This window comes from Cebus imitator, unplaced genomic scaffold, assembly GCF_001604975.1.
Source record: "Cebus imitator isolate Cc_AM_T3 unplaced genomic scaffold, Cebus_imitator-1.0 Scaffold110, whole genome shotgun sequence".
NCBI lineage: Eukaryota > Metazoa > Chordata > Mammalia > Primates > Cebidae > Cebus > Cebus imitator.
Window position 1 is genome coordinate 5,870,817 of NW_016107425.1, and position 21,842 is coordinate 5,892,658.

General features: G+C 33.4%; 1 protein-coding gene across 6 annotated transcripts in view; it reads right to left on the reverse strand.

Moving 5' to 3' along the window:
• Nucleotides 1–4,663: 4,663 nt before the first annotated feature.
• Nucleotides 4,664–21,842, reverse strand: part of LNPK (lunapark, ER junction formation factor) — a 69,375-nt gene continuing 52,196 nt past the window's right edge. For 3 of the 6 annotated variants that reach the window (XM_017538269.2, XM_017538274.2, XM_037741917.1), the window contains exons 10-13: nucleotides 16,417–16,522; nucleotides 15,202–15,272; nucleotides 14,235–14,405; nucleotides 4,664–7,114 (exon numbers count right to left, since the gene is read on the reverse strand). In XM_017538269.2, coding sequence (XP_017393758.1) covers nucleotides 6,855–7,114; nucleotides 14,235–14,405; nucleotides 15,202–15,272; nucleotides 16,417–16,522 — 608 coding nt within the window. In that variant the 3' untranslated portion in view covers nucleotides 4,664–6,854. Of the gene's footprint in view, nucleotides 7,115–11,715; nucleotides 12,007–12,359; nucleotides 12,417–12,589; nucleotides 12,673–14,234; nucleotides 14,406–15,201; nucleotides 15,273–16,416; nucleotides 16,523–21,842 lie in introns of those variants that run through there. The other 3 variants (XM_017538273.2, XM_017538271.2, XM_017538272.2) reach the window with 3 other exon arrangements.

The following is a 21,842-nucleotide window of genomic DNA, read 5'->3' on the forward strand; positions in this document are numbered from 1 at the left end:
TGTGAAGAACAAGTTACCTGGCCCTTTCCCTACTCAATAGTTCAAACAATTTTAGATTTGCATAATTCTCCACACTACAAAATCTTCACTAAGAGTATATTTCTCATACTACGTTTGTGGTCTGTGTGTTTGTGCATACTACCTATTCAACAGATATTGCCTTCTATGTGTTGGACACTGGGAATAAAATGATGAGCAAAAACAGGTGTGGTCCTGCCTTCAAGGAGTTCATAGTTTCATATGGGAGATAATATTATGAAGGAATTTCAAGGAAGGGTGTTGAGTAGAGTGTCTGGCAAGTCTTAGGTTAAGACTGCCCTGAAGAAGTAACAATTACCACAAAAATATGAGAAACGAAAAAGAGCATTAATCTATTTTTTACATTACCAAAGGAGAAGATTCATAGGTACTAAAAAGAGCATGGACTCAAAGATCCTAGGTTCAGATTCCATTTGCAATGCCCATAAACTAAATAGTCTTGGGGAATGAATTTAATCTGTTTGATAGGATTCTATCTCCTTACACGGTTGTGAAAACTGTGTGAAAGTACTTAGCATACAGTGCCTGACCAAGAGAAGGTATTCAAAAAATGTACATTTAATTTCCCACTTTCTTCACCCTTCAAAATATTTATTTTCATGACAATAAATGATTTTTCCCAGTTGTCCTAAATCAAGCGCCAGGTATCTGGTAAAAGTCATTGGCAGCTGAAAATCTTGCCTATTCTCACAGAATCCTGGACTAAGAACTTAAAAATCTAATTTATGAGGGAGATTTTTGAGAACATTTTTAATCCTTCCAGAGTACTTCCAACTTCCATCAATTTTGCTGCCAAAAAGGAAAGTATAAATACTTTAAAAATAGAGAAAAATGCATAAAGCAGAAAATCTAGGTTTTAAAAAGCATCAAATAATATAGAACTTTATAATTGGATGGTGTTTCCTTCTCCTAAAGTCCATTAATAGAATGAATTAAACCATGTATGAGAGAAGCTCTGTAGGAACAAGAATGGAAAATTAAATGGAATCTAAGTTTCAAACACAGGCAAACTGATAAAGGACAATTGGGGCAGGATAGCTACTACCCAATAAATTTAGTAATTTTTAGTCATTTAAAAATAGCATTAAAGTAGATAATGTAGATTCGTTTCTGAGGAAGAAAAAAAAAAGGCTAAGAAATAATATGTGGAGTGATACAATTTAAAAAGGTTTTCATTCTGTACTCAATTTTCATTCTTGTTTGTATTCTAACAAATGTTCTTTTCCATATTTATATATTCTGTCTACATTCAGAACCTGAATATGTTTACTTATTAACCAGTAGAATACATACACTTAAAACTTCAATAATTTTGAAACAAGTCAAATTACATAACTGTAAGATATAGCAGATCAGCAATTCACAACCACCTCTACCTTGGTTCATCTTTACATAAGTATTTGAATTACTTTTAATGTCTCTTTAGAAGTTCATAAACTATATCTAGACCTCTTCTATAATTTTCACAATTAATTGAAGTTATACCAAATGGTAACTCCATGACTATTTCAAAATACCTATTCATAATTCATAAATTATCTTTATTCTTTGGCCCTTCAACTAATGGATTTGCACATAGGTAATAAATCCAACAGGAAATATTGTAAAGTATATTGTAAGAAGAAAGTTTTAAGATCATTAAGTAGTTGCTGTCCACTGGAAAAAAAGTAAGCTTGCTGCATTTTTTAAATAACCTTAAACTCTGACACCAACACTGAAAGGCAGTGTAAAATTAATGGTTCAATACAAATCATCCTACATTAACAGTTAAGATCTAAGTTCCAGCTTGGCTCAGATGCCTGCTATACCTAAGACCCTGTGTCTTAGCCCAAGTGTGTTGTTAAGGAATACCTGAGGCTGGATATATTTTTTAAAAAGAAGAAGAAGAAGAAGAAGATGAAGAAGAAGCATATTTGGCTCACAGTTCTGCAGGCTGTACCGGAAGCATGGTGCCAGCCTCTACCTGGCTTCTGGTGAGGGCCTCAGACCACTTCCACTCATGGCAGAAGGCAAAGGGGAGCTAGTGTGTGCAAAGATCACACAGGAATAAAAAGGGAGCAAAGAAGAGAGGGAGGGAAGATACCAAGCTCTTTTAAACAATCAGCTTCCTCTGGGGGACAAATAGAGCAAGAACTCATTACTGCAAGGACAACACCAAGATGTTCATAGGGGATCTGCTCCATGACTCAAACCCCTCCACAATGGGGATCAAATTTCACCATGAGGTTTGCAGTGGTCAAACTAAATATAGCATCACTTCTAAATCATTTAGGGTTTTTGGAAACAGCATACAATATTTAGTGAAAATTATCATATAATCAGAATATCTCTCCCCTAATACACGAACATGCACACCCAAAGCTATAGCTCTCCTGATACAATTCTGTTTTCCATAACAATGGTGACTGTGTGTCCAATGCATAAAATGAGTTTGTATGAGAAATAGCAACTTCAAGAATAAAAGGCCTAGCTTAACAAGAAGTAGCAAAATCTCCAAACTTGGGTTCCAAGTGGAATGATTCCAATTTAATTAAACAGATATTTTTTTTTTTATTTACTGCCCCAGTGTCTATGTGAGTGGAAGCATATCTCAGGTAGAGGAAAAGCTCAAGAAGGCTGAGAGATGAGAAAAGACTCTGTATATGCAAAGCACAGAAAACACGAGTATTGCTACTTTTAAAACATGTGTGTGGCTGGGGGAGGTGGCAGTGGCCGTAGTTGTGGTGCCGATGCTAGCCATAACTAGGAGCAAAATTTCACAGGGCTTTGCAGGCCTTATTAACAAATTTGAACCTCATCTCAAGAACACTCAAAAGTCACTGAAGGGTCTAAGCAATGGTGTAGCATGATTCATTTTCCATTTTTTAAAAACTTATGCTGCAGCGCACAGAATAGACAGCAAGTATACAAGGTTGGAGACAAAGAAACCAGTTAAGAGACAGCTTTGGTAATCTGAAATGATGGAAGCCAAAATTAGAAGGCAATACAACAGAAATCAAAAGTAAGTCCTCTGAAGTCATTTACCTACATTCAAATCCCAGATTTTCCATTTACCAGGTGTACAACTTTAAGCAATTGCTTCCTGCTATGGTTCGAATGCTACAAAAAGCATACGTTGGAAACTTATGCTGAACTGTTGCATTGGAAGCTGGAGCCTAATGAACATGGATAGGTCATGAGGGTGGAGCCCTCATGAATGGATTCATGCTCATTATAAAAGAGCTTGAGGTTGCAAATTCCATCTCTTGCTCCCTCTTGCCCTCTCTTACCTTTCTGCCATGGGATGACAAAGTACAAAGGCCCTCATCAGATGCTGCATCATTCTTTTGGATTTCCCAGCTTCCAAAACTGTGAGTCACATAAATTTTTGTTCATCACTTTACTCAGTCTGTGGTATTCTGTTATAGCAGCCCAAACGGACTTAAATACATATTCTCTCTACAACTCAGCTTTCTCTTCCTATAATCCAAAGATAAAAATCTTCACAGGATTCTTGCCAAAGTACAAATAAAATAATATATATACAGTAGTTAGCACGTTGCCTGGCACAGAATAAGAATGCAAATGTTTATCATTATTAATGCAAGGCAAATAGAATGAGAATATAACGAGAAGATGTTTAGGAGACAAAAATTGACAGTTTAAATAAAGGAAAAAGAGATGAGTTTGCAGCTTCTGGCTTGCAGAGTAATCTATTTGATAAGATGAGAAACATAGACTGAATGTTCTGAAGGTTTGAAGCAAAGGATAGTGTTCATTCTTGAATATATTGATTGTGAGTTCATTCTTGAATATATTGTGAGAGACATGCCAGTAGGCAAGCAAATATACAGATCTGAAGTACAGGAACAGATCAAAGCTGGAGATCTGAGATTCAGAGAGACAGATGGTAAGTCCACGGGTGTTGAGAAGAACCCCTAGAGAAAGAATATGCACAGTGAAGAAATGATGACACTAGGTAGAACCTAAGGAACACCAACACTTAAAGGACATTGAGAGCAAGAGGCCAGATAAATAAGAATAATACTATATGATATGTGAAAAACCAAAAGAAAGTATCTCAAAGAGGGAGTATTCAACAATGTCAATAGTGCCAAGCAGTGAAACAAGGACTTGACAACAAAGTATTTATTCACATAGTATGCATCAAGCATTGTGCTAGACCCTTGAGATACAGATAAGAATAAGAGAAGACCCTTGCACAAACAGACATGTTGTGAAGATAGTAAACTAGCAAACAAATCAAATACAAATTGTAGTAAGGATGGTGAGCAGGGAGTGACATGATAAGAGAGTAAAAGGCAGAGGCCAGCTTTAGGTGCGAGTTTCAGAAGGCATCTCTCTGAGGTAGAAAAATTTAAGCTGAAATCTGAGGCAGAAAAGGGCATGGTCAGAGAACCGAAAGGAGTTCCATATGGCTATGGTACAATGATGAAGGAAAGATGGAGAGAGAGAAGCTAAACCATGTTTGTGGATCATGCTCACAACATAGAAGAGTTTAGATGATGACCCATTGAGCATTTGTAATCAATGAAGCTAAGATCACTCTAGCTAATAGTAATTAACAGTTTGGCTTTTCTCATTATACTAATCTTAATAATCAGAAATAGGACATTTTACTACTGTTTCAACCATTAACTGTTTATTAAAATAATATCAGAATAAGCTTTTCTATCTTAAAGGATACTACATGGTTACAAATATGTTACCTATTGCATTAATTTTACTAATCCCCATTTAACCTTCCTTCATATTTCTTTCAAAGATATTTGTCATAATATCTGTTTGAGTCCATCAAATGTCTCTAAGGTACTCACTCATTTTCAAGCAATGTATATCAGAATTTGAATGTTTTATAACATGACTAAGCAAGATGTTGCTAAAATGTGTATGGGTCAATAACACACAAAGAACCTGATGAAATTCATCACCTTAAAAAAGATTATATTCTATAGTTTCAGCTTCCTATTTCCTTAATCTATGTATTTATACACATACATACAATAAAGAAAAGTTGATACAGAAAACATTGGCTTGAATCTGAGCAGCTGAATTACACATTCATATTCCTTTTTAATTTCCTCATCTACAAGAGGAAAAACTTATGGTCCTTTCATATTTTAAAGGCGTCAATAAGAACAAATGCCATCATCAGGTAGGGTGCTAGGCACATTAAATTATTTTTAATTATCCCAATACGTCTCAAAAATAAATATAATTCTTCCCACTTTACAGATGAAAAAAATAATCTCAGTGAGGTTAGGTGACTTGCCCAAGACTACAGTCATGGAATTTAAGCCCAATACGGTAGGCTCAAAAACTCTGGTTACTATACCAAGATGTCCCAGACTGTTAATAGATTGAGTTCCTTAAAAAAAACAACAGTCACATAGGAGATATCAAATCATAAAAATAGATTTTTAAATGATAAAAATATTTTGTTCAGTTTTTCAGAAACTGCGTATAACTTAGAAACATTAGCCAGACACACCATTCTTATACAGGTATATTTTTCCCTTCAGCATAATAACTTATTTCTATTTTTTTTAATATTGGAGAAGACAGATAAAAGGAGGCCATAACAGATAATCACACTGTATTTAAGGTCCAAGAATTACCACTGAGTTAAGTTTTTTTCCAGTTAATCCTTAATACAAATATTAAATTCAATTAACTACCAGCAACTCACTACCTATTCTCACAAAACTTGTTTCTCAAAGTTAAAAATTACAAATGGCTGGCCTAAGATGTTCCTGAATCAGAAAAACCTAACTTCTGATTAGAACCTCTAAATGTCACTATTTCTCTTAACTAGAAAGGAAACAAGTCTGAATAAAAGTATCATAATTTGCTCTAAGCAGAATCTACAGATGTATTGTATTGTGAGCTCTTCCTCCTCAGATTTTTCAGGTAGCCAAGTCATCCACCAAGATACTGTTTGAAGAAGACTAGATATTTAACAAAATGAAACTGATGCCAGATTATTTTTATTTTCCTTAATAAAATACAAACAAGAGCACAAAATTCACATATATATCATCATTTTACATGTATAAATAATGCTCAGAATTCAAGTACAGTCAAGTGCAGAAATATTTCCTATATGCTAATGTGTAAATATAAACTAATTACATACATCATGTGCCTTTGGCCCAGTTAAAAGACATCAAAAAGAAACACTGCACTTGACTGTTTCATTGCATTCTCATTGAGAATTCGTACCAGTGCCTATGTAGTTACAGTTTTACTTAACTGTTCCATTGCATTCTTATTGAGAATTCGTACCAGTGACTATGTAGTAATAACTACAACTTTCATACCACTCAATGTAAACACCTAAGTAGACATTTCCCCCAGTTGTAAATATCTCAGGAGCTAAGCTTCTATCAATTTTTAATAATGAAGTAGTCAAAATCTTAACTGAGTTTCATTCCTTAAAACAAACACAATTAGAGAACTTACTGTTAACCAAAGTTCTTCCTATGCCAAGACGGATATTTACAGGTTATACAGACAGAAAACAAAATGCAATCATGTTTGTTTACTTTTAGAATGGACAAAAAATATCTAAAAGCTGTCTCAATAATGTGGGTCTTTGTACATTCAAAAGGATCTTACTTCACTGATATCACTTGATTTTAATTTTAATACCCAATATATATAACTTTGTGATGTTCAAATAGCTAGGCAATCTGAATTCAAATGATACAGAAGCATACTCTTAGAGGGGCAAGAAAAGAAAGTACCACCGAAAAAGCAATAACTGACATCAACAAGACTATAAACATCCAGTTGAAAGCACGCAGAAGCATTTACTACTCTGCCACCAAAGACCCTCCACTTAGTTCAGGATCAGGAATAGAATCAACTCTGGGAACTGTGGAGTTGGCTTCCTCATTCTCAGTCTCTTCTTTCTCTTCAATCACTGAGGCTTCCTCATTCTCAGTCTCTTCTTTCTCCTCTGGTTCCTCTGAGTCAGATGCTTTTTCAATCACTTGGTTTGTCTGTTCTGTAGCTGGTATTTTGTCATCTGTCTGCTCTGTACTATTACCAAGAACATCTTGTTCTAAAGATTCTGAAAAGATAAAGATTCAAGAGTTTAGGAATACCCGAATGTTAAAACTGCTAAATAAGGCAAGCAAAAGATACACACACACACACACACAAACACACACAGAAACCATACAGTTGTCTAACACTATCCTTAAAATCTTTAAAAATAAGTAACTAATTCCCTTTACCGTTAGTATGATTGAAGAAAAAAAATAACTTAGATAAACCCATAAACATATTTTTTCTAATGTCCCATATTTTCATACAAAATAAGTTCCTAAAGACACATCTGAAAGTTGAATGTCCAAAAATCATAGTCCCAAAAGAATTATGTGCTATAATGCCATTGTCCAGCAAACAATGCAAATGTATTAATGTCCAGATTGTTTCCTGAATAAACTGTTTCCCTTGTGTCCAGGCAACGCTGTGAGCAATGTGTAAAAGTGTACTTTTGTGTGTGTGGATGTGGGTGGATGGTGCTTTCCTACACTGATGTACATCCCTATTATCCCAAAACCGGGAAGTCAGGGTCTACCTTTTCCAAAGGCATGACAAGTCTCTCCTCATCCCTCTGCAAAAAACAAGTCCTTGGTATTTAACCTCTGGGTCAGAATGTGCTACATACCTAGCATGCTAGGGAGAGAAAGGGTCTTTTAACCCCACCTTCATAGCAGAAGCTAAGTAAGGCTACTAGTCCCTACATGAAAATTTACTCCTTTTAACCTCTAACTCTTTTTAAGTATTATTGAATTCAAATCCCTTAATAATATAACAATTGTATTAAATAAACTGCCTTTCATTCTTTAAAGAACAAGATAGGGGAGGGAATAACTGGAGCAGACAACCTTTGGGACACGTATTTCTATGTTACAGATAAAAATCTAGCTAGGTATTTATTTTTGTAAAAAATAGCAATATTTTTGCTAGGAGAAATATGGCTAAACCACATCAGTTAAGAAAAAAATAGATTTTTCTACTCTCACAGATGGTTGCTTATGATATACTACAAATGTTACTGATTCAAAAAATCTGGAGGGAAGGCCAGTCTTAGTAAAAAGTTCTAATTAAGTTTCTTGTATAATACAGGCCAGTTTTGCTAAATAAATAAAATTGTTTTGCAAATAAATTATGTGTTATATGCACACATGTTAATATGGAAGTCTTAGAAATCCATGGTTTTACCATACCAGTTTTAATAAATACGAATTATCTGTATCTCACATACTCTATAACAATACTTTTAAAATATTTAAAAAGAATTATTTCTTCAAAGAGGTATCTTGGACTCTGGCTTATATAATTAATTATAACCACCTTCCTCCTTTCTATATGTAGAATAAAGGCCCAAATTCCACAGTTAGAAACGTTTTAGTTATTAAATTATAGTAAAACTTAAGGATGTTTTGCTATATGAAACATTCCTATGATCACAAAAAGTAGTAAAAAAGTCCATAAATTAATTTGTACCAAATTTCATTTTTTAAAATCCTATTTGTATCTTAATATGGAACTTAAAGTGGCACTGCTACACCCTTGGAATCTTACAAAAATCCAAGTTAGAAAAGCAGTAAGTCACTCGAATTTTGTTATTTCAATGTTCCAGAGCAGAAAGGAAAAGCAGAAAGGGCAAATGAAACTACAGGCATGTACAAATCATTTCTGCTACAAGAGCAAACAAGTTATTCGTGGAAAACTTCAGGAGTCACCAATCATTTGTAATTCTACCCTCATAGAATTTATCCAAGACAGAATTTTAAGAGTCATGGTTTTCCACAACTCTCTGGCCATACAGCAATACTTACTTGGCAAGAACTTCACAATTTCTTATACTTTAGTAAGCCTTCTAAAACAAACCAATAAAGCCACAAGAAATGAAAAAATAAAAAGCTCGGAATCCAGGATGTAACTCAGCAATAAACATGTTTAAGTGAAAACAGGCCCACATAGTTTGTCATATTCTGTCTGACGGATTGCCTCAATACTGTATTGAAACAGGAGAGGTATCAAAATCCAAGACTTGTCATATTAAAGTTTTGTGATGTTACTATTTTCAAAAATAAACTTTACTAGTCAAAGCTAATTTAATATACAAATTCTGAGGCCATAAAGAAGTGGTTAATACAAGGAGGAGAACTACAATACTGAAATTTTTAAATGTCTGCAACACAAGGATTCAAAGAAATACCATGTGCTATCATAATCAGAAAACAACATGGTACACAAAGTTTTCCAGTCGCTATTGTATTTCAGAGAATATGTGAAAGACTACAAAACTGATGAAATGATGGGTGGAGACTGAAAATAATCAAAGAGCCTATTAATGATTACTTTTCTTCTCCTGGGTTAATTTGCAGAAGAGCAATTTTTTAATAGCAGTAACACTATAAAAAATTGGTATGTGACATGACACCTACAATGTAGACATCAGATAGTCTAAATAAGACAGTTAATTGATGTTTGGATGCCAGTGCCATTTTGTAAGAAGTCATCAAACAAGATCTAAATAATTAAGTGTAAAGATTAACAGAGAATTACAAATCAATTTAATAGCCACAAAGCTTTATAAGAAGATTAACGTGTAACAAACGCGCTTTTTTCATTTCTATGGAAGCACATCATTTGACTATTCTAACAAAAACAGCAAATTTCTTCCATGAAGTTGTAGTTTAAAACAGCTTGTTGGGATAAATATATTTCCAAAGATGTTAATATTTGTGCATAAAATACTATAAGAGAAACCAGGCTTTGTGTTCACACTAATTAAAGAACCCTACTCTTCACTGTATGGCCCAGTGCAAGACAAAGATATGAAACAATTACCCGAATAGCCTAATTCCATCTGTAAGAAAAATTTTAAAATTCACTCTGGCATCTATAATGCCAAGAAAACAATATACCACAATATGACAAAACAAAAAAGAATCCAAGCAATTTGTTTCTTTCCGCACTCCTGCCATCAGCCCACCCCAACCTCAATATTCTTAAGAGAGTTCTTTTTTTTTTTTTTCTTTACCAAATAGTAACAATTGGCTTCCAGTTGTTTGGGCAAAGTCTAAACTCAGCTAGAAAACTGAAACTCATAAAACAGCATAATTATATAAGGAATATCACTGCCTCACCTATAAACTACACACATGCAAAAACATGTAAGAATATCATGTTTAGGTTTTTACTCTAGTTCTTGAAACAACAATTTTTTAAGATAATTAAATAGTAATCTAGCAAAACAACTTCATATATTTTTGCCTTGCTAACACATAAAAATTTTGCCTTGATAACACATCAGTGTCCAGTATATATATAGGCTACAAACTTACCCAATGACTCAATACATAAAATTCAATTAAATTATAACCACTCATAAGAAAATAGCTAGTATTCAACACATAGAATATCATTAATTATTTACCATTTCTGAACAAATCAATTAGGAGTTTTTTGTTTTGTTTTGTATTGTTTTGTTTTTGGGACGGAGTCTCACTCTGTTACCCAGGCTGGAATGCAGCGGTACAATCTCCGCTCACTGCATCCTCCACCTCCCAGGTTCGAGCAATTCTCCTGCCTCAGTCTCCCACATAGCTGGGACTACAGGTGTGCGCCACCACGCCCGACTTATTTTTTATTTCTTAGTAGAGACAAGGTTTCACCATATTGGCCAGGCTGGTCTCAAATTCCTGATCTTGTGATCCTCCCAAAGTGCTGGGATCACAGGGGTGAGCCACTATGCCTGACCAAGAGTTTAATTATTAAGCAATGATCTAAAACTATGCTACTAAGTGAAGGTGTTTTAGAAAAGGGAGTCAGAAGACCAAATGATCTCTATGTCTAAAACAAACATTCAAAAACATACTGTAAGCAAGTTTATATCTTCAGAAAGTGGCACATAAGTAAATATAAACAAAGGTATAAGAACATTATTTAATGGATCTGGTAAATACGTGGAAGTCAACAAAATTTACATTACCAAATAGTTTAATTTTCTGGTACATCATAACAAAAATACTAAACACAGAATTTTCCCTTGTCCAGCACAATCTAATGGTAACAGTATTTCATATAAAAGAAAGGGAAGGACTAAAATCACATTATCAAGTTAAATTTCACCTTATATAAATTTTACTTGCTATTTTTGATAGTACTGATTAGACACCATAAGTTTTATTATTAGGAAGTTATTTCTAATTGGACAAAAACTGTATTCTACTGAAATTATTGCATGAAACCTAGACAAACACAACTAAGCAACAAAAACACAATATCAACATTAACATTTTTTAAACATGGTAGTCAAAAAATCACTGCACTAGAATATTAACAATGTAGAAACCTAGAATTCCAATGATTATTACATATCATAAAAAGGATCCTATATATTAGTATTTAGAAAGTACATTTTCTAAAAAAGGAAAAACTGGTAAACCACTTTAATGTGACTTAGCAGAGATTCAAGTATTATGGTGCTATTTATTTGACCATAAAAGAAACTGAGGAACCTAAAAGCAGTTCATTTCTTGGCATATCATATTTAGTATGTCCTCAAAAAGACAATTTATATCCCCAATTTCTTGTATTTCTTTAATAAGACAAATTATATCCCCCATTTCTTGTATTTCTATTACCAAGGCATCTGGATGTAAAATTCCAGAAAAAAAAATATTCTAGGTATTCAGGTGAGAAATTAATGGGAGAAATTTCTTCTAGGTCTCCTCCTTTGATGAAAACTTTCCAAGATTCTGTAAGTTTTTCTAAAAAGCAGTCCAGAAATTTTAACAGCTTTGCGCCTCATCCTAAATGCAAAATCTTCCAATATCAGAATCCAGGCAAAACTTAATTTCAAAATCCTTATATCACAGATTGAAAAATATATATTTCTTCTATTAATTCTTGGTTGTTCATAAAAATGGTTACTGGTATCTGTTTAAGGAAAAGTTCAGATGGAAGAAAGTTATCTGTTGGTTCTATCTGTAACTTCAATAACTTAATCTCTACAATTTCTGCTGCTATCAAGGAGCCACTTCAATACTTTTAATAATATAAGAATTAAAGCAGAGAAGTTTTTTTTTTTTTTTTTCAGACCTCAAGTATCTACATTATTTAGAAATCAGAAATCTAAAACACTGGCTGTTAGCAAAGAGTAGATGACTGAGATGATATGGTTTTAATTAATAGTTCAATATAATCATAAGCCACCAGCGTTCAAAACAAACGCAGCTTCATCTGTTCATAAGAAATACTTCTAATCGTTTACAAAAGGAAGCCAGCTTGGAATTGATAACTGTGTGTCACAGTGTTGAGTTAGAAGTCTTCAGAAAAGTTTCAATCTTCTGGAAAGTCAAAGAAGAAAAAGATGCTCATGGCCACTTTGATGAATCCAAACAGAAGTATGAAAGTTATTATTCTAGAAACTATCTTAACCAAATGGAATCGTTGCTTCAGTTTCAACATTATGGAGCTATCAAACTCTGCCTCAACTTTTGTCTTCACCTAATAACATTACCTTATTTGGGTTGAGTTTGAGCCAGTAAGACTTCTTTCCAGAGATTTCAGACAGAAAATGAGACATCTGGGGTATTGCTCCTCCTAGATTAGATGAGAAGGAAAGGTATAGCTGGATGTTGTCTGCTAACTATCCATCTTGACCTTAGCAGAAGATATAAAGCATGGGACTCATTATCAAGATTTTCACTCGGTTGGCTGTTTTTTCTTGTCTTGTCTATTTTTTTTTGTCCCAACTCTTATCTTTCAAATATTCACTTTAGCTTCTCTAAGCAAGACTAGTGATGGAAAAGACTTCAATTTTTCCTCTAGGCATCTTCAGTATGAAATCCTTTAATTTTCAGTTCCAAGAGGCTGCGATGGTAAGGCAGGTGGTTTGCATGTGACAGCATGCAGCTCAGAGCACGACTTAAGCAAAAGAAAAAAATTGTCATTCTGTTTGGAGTTGATGCTGCAGACTTGGAGAAGATGAATGCATTGATTCAGTGTTGAGTATACAGGCCTCTCTCATAACTATCTGTATTCAAATTTGTTTCCATATTTGTTAGTAAGCCAAAAGCCAAGCCCAATTCAACACACGCATTTTAGGTTCGCTCTTCAAAGTTAAAAATATATATATAGATACTCAAATCCCACACTAAATTTCTGATATCTGAAAATTCACTGCTTCGTATGATATTCTCAATTAGAACAACTTTTACAGTACTCAATGTTTTTTATGAAGAAGATATCAAGTATATATAAATTATAATTACTAGAAATTAAAAAGAATTAATCCTGACTGATTAATTATGGGAACTAAACTTCTAATATGCATTTTTTCTATACCACACATAACACCAAAATATTATGGCCTAGTTCATAATTTTGGCAATCTTTATAATTCAGGGCTGATTAACAAAGAGATCCTAACCAAATATTAATGCTGTAGTAAGAAAGAGCTGGCAATAGTCAAATCTCCCACCTAATCTTTTCCATTTTTTCATGAAACTTCCTCAAGAATTCCTAAAACAGAATTGTGAGATGAATTCTAAAACCCTATAAATTCTGATAAATTCTGTTTCTCTAAAATAAAGTTGATTTTTATGTCAAAGGCAATGTTAATCTTGTGAACCTTTATAAATTGTCTGTTTCAATGAAATATCAGTCCTACTGATACAGTCATCCAAAAAAATGCAAGGATAACGTTATAATTCCAAAGTTTCCTGCTTTCTGGTAATATCTACCAATTCATGTGGTAGATACAAACCTATTTTATCAATGTTAATCACAAATCTTGTATTTTATCCTTTGAGTAGTTGTTTCATAATTCCAATAATCTGTTTCATTCAGATAAATTGAAAAAATTATCCCATGAAAATATTACTAATCAAATCTCCCAACAGTTTTTAGAAAAGGTCACTCCATAAACAATGTTTAACTAGCTGATGTCAGATATTGCTTATCACAGTACAATCTGCATGTTAAAAGTGAAACACATCACACCAATCACATAGGAGGGAGGCTACAGTAACAGAGCAATAGCCGATATATGCACGATGCAAAATCCGATAAATTAATCCATCCTTACCTAAAAGCATTATGCTTTTATTACTGTTAAATAACAACATGTTATTAAGGGACAAAACTGTTTAACATATCCATACCTTCGTTAAACTGGTTGTCTGATGAAAGCACACTTCCTGATGGCAAGGGACCAACTGAACTTGAACCTTCCACCACCTGCCTCTTCTCAAAACTAAACTCGGGAAGTCTTGGAGCCTGAGGTCTGGTTTTTCTTGCGGGGTTCAAGAAAAAACAGTAGGCACATCGAAAAGCTGCAGAGAATATTTTAAAAATAAGCAAAACCACAAACCAAACAAAGTTCAAGGACTAATTAGTTAACTCACAAGATTACTTTTGCAGATATTCAAAAGAACTCTTTAAAAGTTACTGTATTTATTTTAATAATATGGTAGATGTTCTAAACAGAACTAATTTACAGCATATTTCCTAATTATTAAAATTAAAATTGTAATTTTTTAAATTAAAGGCAGAAAAGGCATAACAGGTTATATAGCAGGCTAACTATGTAATAAGTTACACAGCAGGTTGATAGCAAAATAATGACTTAAATGAATTATCGAGATTACATTTCTAGTCACCAGAATCATTAGGTATTTTAAAATCCAGAACCTTGCACATTTACCCAAGAAAATGCAGTACACAATATTTTAGAAGCATTTTTAATTTACCACAGTAGTTTTTAATAGTGGCTACACATGAGAATCATCTGCAGAGCTTTAAAAAATGTACTGATGCCTGGACCCCACAGTCAGTCCCTTAAAGGAGACTCTTTGTAAATGGGTCCTGGGTCTCATAATTATTTTAATCTCTTCAGGTGATTGTGATGCACAGTGGGGTTTGAGAACAACTGGCCTAGAGGCTGTTCACTGTATAGGAAGGAACCCAAATTGTCTTCCCTGCTTGCTCTATGTACCAAAATAAGGATAATATGCCTAACCAATGTATACAAAGAGAGTATATAAAATAAAATGACAACACATAGAAAATGGCATAGAATAAAATATTTTAAAGTAAAATATTTAAATCTCATTGCCCAATAAGACTTACCAATATATTCAAATTCTTCCTTCAAAGCCATGCCATTATGAGAAAAACACTGCTGACATATAAGTGCATACCTACACCATAAGGAAAAATGAACAAGCCAGTTACAAATGCAGACAAAGCTTATGGGAGAGGCCATTTTAGCCATCATGACTAATTTATATTTTAACATAGCTAAATATGCCATAACAAATTATATGATAGTAAACCATACACAATATTTGTTAAACAAAAACCAAAATTAGCCAAAGCCCAAATTTCAAAGATTTAAAAATATAATTTATACATCAAATTAAAAAAAAAAACTAGACAGCAGTTAAATGAATATGTCTTTACTAAGTTAGCAGAAACATATTTGATAACTGAACACTTAAATTTTGGTGTTTCCCAAAGTATAGTCCTGAGGATGAAAGCCTCCAAATCCATGGTCAGATAAGTAAAGCTGGAACCCTCTTAGAGATTCACAAGGAATATTATTAAAACCTGAGAAGTCTTCCAGCAAATAAACATATTTAATTTTGTTTAGTCCCACCCAAAGATTAATTTCTATACATGATTCCTATACCTTTCCCTGTTACACTAAACATCTTTCTCATTTTCTATTTATATACTTTCTCAGTTCTCTGTGGATATACTCAACAAATACTTGCCTGTATCAAATGTCATTCTATTTTGAATAACATATAATTAGGAGGGCTATCAAACACCTACTATCCTATGAATTTTTAAAAAATCTATACTTTGATAATTACTCTGCACATATCATATGATCTTCCTAGAATTATTGTAAGAATAACTGGAAAAGCATTTTCAGAACTGTTAGGTACTAAATACTGCAAATTGCTCTTAATGTTATTAAAAATACTACTATCACCAAGTCCAGTACTGATATCTATAAAGCTCCATTTCTTAGAGCCTATCAGCAGTGCACTATGTTTTTGCTCTTTACGTTTAAAAGTTTCAATGAAATAATCCACTTTCTCTAAAAGTTATAGCAGAGTTAATATTTTTTCCAAATGGATTTAATCCCTACTACATTGTCAAAACTTCTACTGTCAAACAATTGAATATGTATTCTTTTGCAGGGCTATAAAATACTCCATTATGCTCTAAAATCAGAAAATAGGTGCCGCAAAACTGTAGAACATCTAGTATGTGCACACACACACACACATCCTGATTTCATTTCCATTTATCTACCACCCCAGTAAATATTACCTGTTCTGTGGACCATCACCAACCAAATATTCAACAATTCTATCTAAAGCGCCTCGTTCTCGGGGGAGAATAGGTCTTGCTAAAGGTGGACCTGGAGGATGAAGACCTATTAAATAAATACATATAAAATTTATATGTATGAAATACACATAAAATTTAATTCTATTATCAAGAACTATCTATGCTTAACACTTTTAAAAGGTTTTAACAAAATAACAAAATATTAATTCTTACAAATCTCTGAAGACCAAATTTTCACTAAAAATACTGCACTATAAAAATATATTTAAATATGTGCTAATCTACATAATCTACTAGATTCCTACTACATAATCTACTAGCAACTACAATTATGCTTAATTCTGTTCAAACTGATTTTTTAAAATGTTCCAACTCTTAAAAATCCATGTAATCATAAATCAGGGGACTTCCATTTCAGATCACAATAGAGTAACAGGAGTCAGATTTAACGTCCCACCTAAAACACTGTGCAAAACATATGAAGTAACAGTTTTAAAGACACAGGATATCAAGCAATGTAGGTTATTGTTCCCTGAGAAGACTAAAAACAAGACACACCCTACACACCCAGCTTACTGCCTATAGTTTTTACTCAGCAGTGAAAGGAAAATAAACCCAGCTGAAGGGTAACAGACTCTCATAGTTGAGGAGACAAAGCCAGAATTCTGAGGAGGCCAAGGCAGCTTGAGTTCACAAGAAAAAGTACCAAGGAGGAGAGAAGGCATAGAGAAAGAACAACAAAGATCTACAGAGGGTTTACTAGAGAATTCAGCAGAGTACTGATTGGTGCATGCATGTGAGAAAACTATCTGAGGATGGAGGAAAAAATTACCCAAAAAGGTGAAAAGAAAGTGTTCATTCAGGGCCAAGAATATTGCCCATTTCCATTAGAGTGGAAAAGCCTCCTAACACACAGGCCATTGGGTATTCAGAAGAGTACTGTATAGGAATTTTTTAAATCTAGCATTCAATAAGGTAAAATTCACAATGTCTGGCATCAGATTAAAAATTACTAGACATGCCAATAAGCAGGAAAATATCACCAATAAGAAAAATCAATCAAAACTGACCCAGAAAGTATGAAAATGACTGAATTAGTAGACAACTAATTCTTATGACTGTATTTCATATGTTTGAGAATCTAGAAGATTCAGTATGCTAACTAGACATGAAAAAAACTTAAAACCAAATTGAATTTCTACAGATAAAACTATAATGTCTAGCATAAAAAAAATCCAGATTATGTGTACAGCAGTTTAGAAACTGCACACACAAAAAACTGGTGAACTTTAAGACAGCAATAGAAACCATACAAAATGACAGCCAGGTGCAGTGGCTCATGCCTGTAATTCCAGCACTTTGAGAGGTCAAGGCAAACATATTGCTTGAGCTCAGGCATTCAAGACCAGTCTGGGCAATAGGAGGAAGCCCCATTTCTATAAAAAAAAAAAAAATACAAAAAATAGCTGGGTGTGGTTGCATGCATCTTAGTCGCAGCTACTCAGAAGGCAGAGGTAGGAAGGCTGCCTGAACCCAGGTCAAGGCTGCAGTGAGCCATGATCGTATCACTGCACTCCAGCTTGGGTGACAGAGCAAGACCATAGAACAACCTCAAGCAGCCAATATATATAATTGGAATCCATCAAGAAGAGGAGAGAAATGAAGAAAAAGACAAAAATATTTAAAGAAATAATATATATTTTCTAAATTTGATGAAAGCTATAAATGCACATATTCAAAAATATCAACAAATCCCAAGCACAAGAAACATAATTGTGTTCCAAGGCAGTGAACAACCAAATTGCTTAAAACCAATAATAAAGAGAAAAAAAAAACAACCAGAAAAAAAATACATTATGTACAGAGAAAGAGATAAGAATAACAGCAGACTTCTCATCAGAAAAGATGCAAGCCAGAAAATGATGAAACAATGTTTAAAGTTCTGAAAGAAAAAACTGTCAAAAATTCTATATCTACTGTGAACATCTTTTTTAAATGAAGACATTTTCAGATATAAAAAACTGAAAGAATTCATCACTAGAAGAAGAGCAATATAAGAAATGTTAAAAAGAAGTCCTTCAGCAGAAGTAAAGTCATAGCAGATGGAAAGTAAGATCTACACAAAGGAATAAAGAACCTAAAACAGTTATCATGTGGGTAAATATATAAGACTTTTTATTATTTAAATCACCTTAAAAGATAACTGACTGCACTGTATTATGCATTATATGTAATCTAGAGATAACTTAAAGTATATGGAAGGATATGTATAGATTGTATGGAAATACTATGCCATTTCATATAAGGGAGTTGAGCATCTGCGGATTCTGGTATCCACTGGGGGATCCTGGAAACAGTCACCCATGAATATATGTACTTTCAAGTAAATAGAAAACATTTACCAATACATGGTATTCTTAGACATAAAATAAGTATCAATACATTTTTAAAGATTCAAATAACACTATATGTTTTATAACAATAGAATTAAATTAGAAATCAGCAGCAGATAAACATCTGAAAAATCTCCAAATATTTGGTGACTAAATAACATACATTTGAATAACCCAGGACTCAAAGAAAACAGGAAAATTAGAAAGTATTTTAAATTGAAAGAAAATGGAAAAAAAATCAAAATTTATATGCAGCTAAAGCAGTACTGAGAGAAAAATTTGTAATGTTAAACACCTATATTACAAAAGAAGATAGGACTAAAATCCATAATTTTAGCTTCCTCATTATGAAAATAAAAAGGAAGAGCAAATGAAACCCAAAGTACAGAAGAAATAATAAAGATCAGAAAGGAAATCAATACAATAGAAAATGAAAAGATGGTTCTTTGAAAAGATCAATATAATTGTTAACCTCTATCCAGACTAATTGTGGGGGAAAAAAAAAGAAGATACAAACTACTAGTATCAGAAATGAGAAAAATGGCATAACTCCAGATTGTAAAAACACTAAAAGGATAATTAGGGAATATTATGTGCAACTTAATGCTGATAAATTCTACAAGTTAGATAAAATGGACAAACCCCTTGAAAGACTACCAAACTACCGAAGTTCACTCAAGAAAATAAAAATAGTTATTTGATTTGTTAAAACTTTGTTAGGAATTTTTGCATCTATGTTCATGTGTGATATTAGTAGTTTTCTTAAAGGAACTGAATTTTTAGTTAAAAAACAAAAACACCTTTTTCTCTCAGAAACAAACAAACAAAAAAAACAGGCCCAGATGCTTCAACTGATCAAATCTACCAAACGTTTAAATTAAGGAAGAAATAATACCAATTCTACACAAATTGTCCAGAAAAATGAATAGGGAATACTTACTCATAACATGAAAGCAACATAACTCTGATACCAAAACCAGACAAAGATAAGACAAGGACAAAATAAAAAAAACACAGACCAATATTCCTGATGAGTACTGATATCAACATTTTTAACAAAATATTAGCAAACTGAATCCAATAACATGTACATAAAATAATTCATCATGATAAAGTGAGATTCATTCAAAGAAAGCAAAGGAAGTTTAACATTTAAAAGTCAATTTAATTCACTATATGAACAGGCATTAAAACAAAGAAACAAACAAATCCCAATATAAACATCTCAATAGATGTAGAAACAGCATTTGAAAAAATCCATACTCTATTACTGATTAAAAAAAAAAAAAACCTTCAGCTAAGTAAGAATAGATGGGCACCTTAAGCTGAAAAGCAGGATTTATTAAAATAAAAAACCCCAGTTCTAACATCATGCTAAAATGTGAAAGGAAAATTGTTCTTTTTCTAAGACCAACAAAAAGGCAAGGATGCCCATTCACAGTATTCTTATTAGCACTGTACTGAAGGTTCTTGTCCATGTAATAAGGTAAGAAAAATAAATAAAAGGAAACCAGATTGGAAAGGGAGAGGTAGAATTTTCTTTATTCTGACAATGTAGCTGTCTATGTAGAAAATACTATTTAATCTACAAAAAAGTTATCATACTAGATAGAGCCAATAAGTTAATTTATCAAGGTTATAGAATACAAGAGCAATATACAAAAATCAATTGTATTTCTACATATACTAGCAATAATCAGCTGGAAATAGTTAATAAAACAATACCTTTTGTAATAGCATGAAAAATATGAAATAATTGGATGTAAATTTAACCAAAAAATGTGCAAAATCTATACACCAAATACTAGAAAACACTGCTGAAAGAAATTAATGACCTAAATAAATTAAGAGAAATATACTATGTTCATGTAATAAATTAGACAATATCAGAAGAGATTAATGGTAAGTGGGGAGTAGAATAACACATAAAATTTAGTTAATAATTTTATTTTATATAAAAATAAAGAGTTACACATTCAAACGTTATCAATTGTAACCCTATATAACCTCTGAAAATTGAAAGAGAACTATTTGCAGGAGATACTCGGAACTGAGAAAACACAGAAGGCACTGAGAAGAAAGTGACAGAATAAAATAAAATGTGATGTTTGCCTTTGTAAAACAAAACAGAATGAACCTAATAAGGTCAGTAGCAATGGTGGTTTACATGGAGACTTCATAGAAGACTCAAACAAAATGGAACCCTGTTGGAAGAAGCCTTGCAATATATGGATACAAGGGTTTCAAAATGGCTGTGGCAAAATCTTTAAAGTATTCAAGATGGCTTTAGGATAGCAATAGTGTATTATACTAATATTTTAAAGGAATAAAAAAGAATTTCAATTTGTAAGTAATCACAAATGTAAAGGCTATTACCATCTATAAAAGGGCAATTGATGTCAAAATTATAGCTATTAGTAAATAAAAGTTAGGTTCTAAAGCAAGTTCTTAGTATTAGAAATCAAGTACACTTTTTTCTTTCTTTTTTTGAACAGGGTCTTGCTCTGTCGCCCAGGCTGGAGTACAGTGGCGTAATCTTGGCTCACTGCAACCTCCACCTCCCAGGTTCCAGGGATTCTCCTCCCTCAGCCTCCCAGGTAGCTGGAATATAAGTGCCTGCCACCACACCCAGCTAATTTTTGTATTTTTAGTAGAGACAGGGTTTCACAGTGTTAGGCTGGTCTTGAACTCCTGACCTCAGGTGATCCCCCTGTCTTGGCCTCCCAAAGTGCTGAGATCACAGGCGTAAGCCACTGCACCTGGCCCTCAAGTACACTTTTAAGATTCCATCAGTGGCAGGGTGCAGTGGATCACGCTTGTAACCCCAGCACTATAGGGGGCCAAGGTGGGTGGATCACCTGAGGTCAGGATTTCAAGAACAGTCTGGCCAACATGGTAAAACTCCATTGCTATAAAAATTAGCCAGGCATGGTGGCACATGTCTGTACTCCCCTGTGGGGAGGCTGAAGCAGGAGAATTGGTTGAACCCGGAAGGCAGAGGTCACAGTCAGC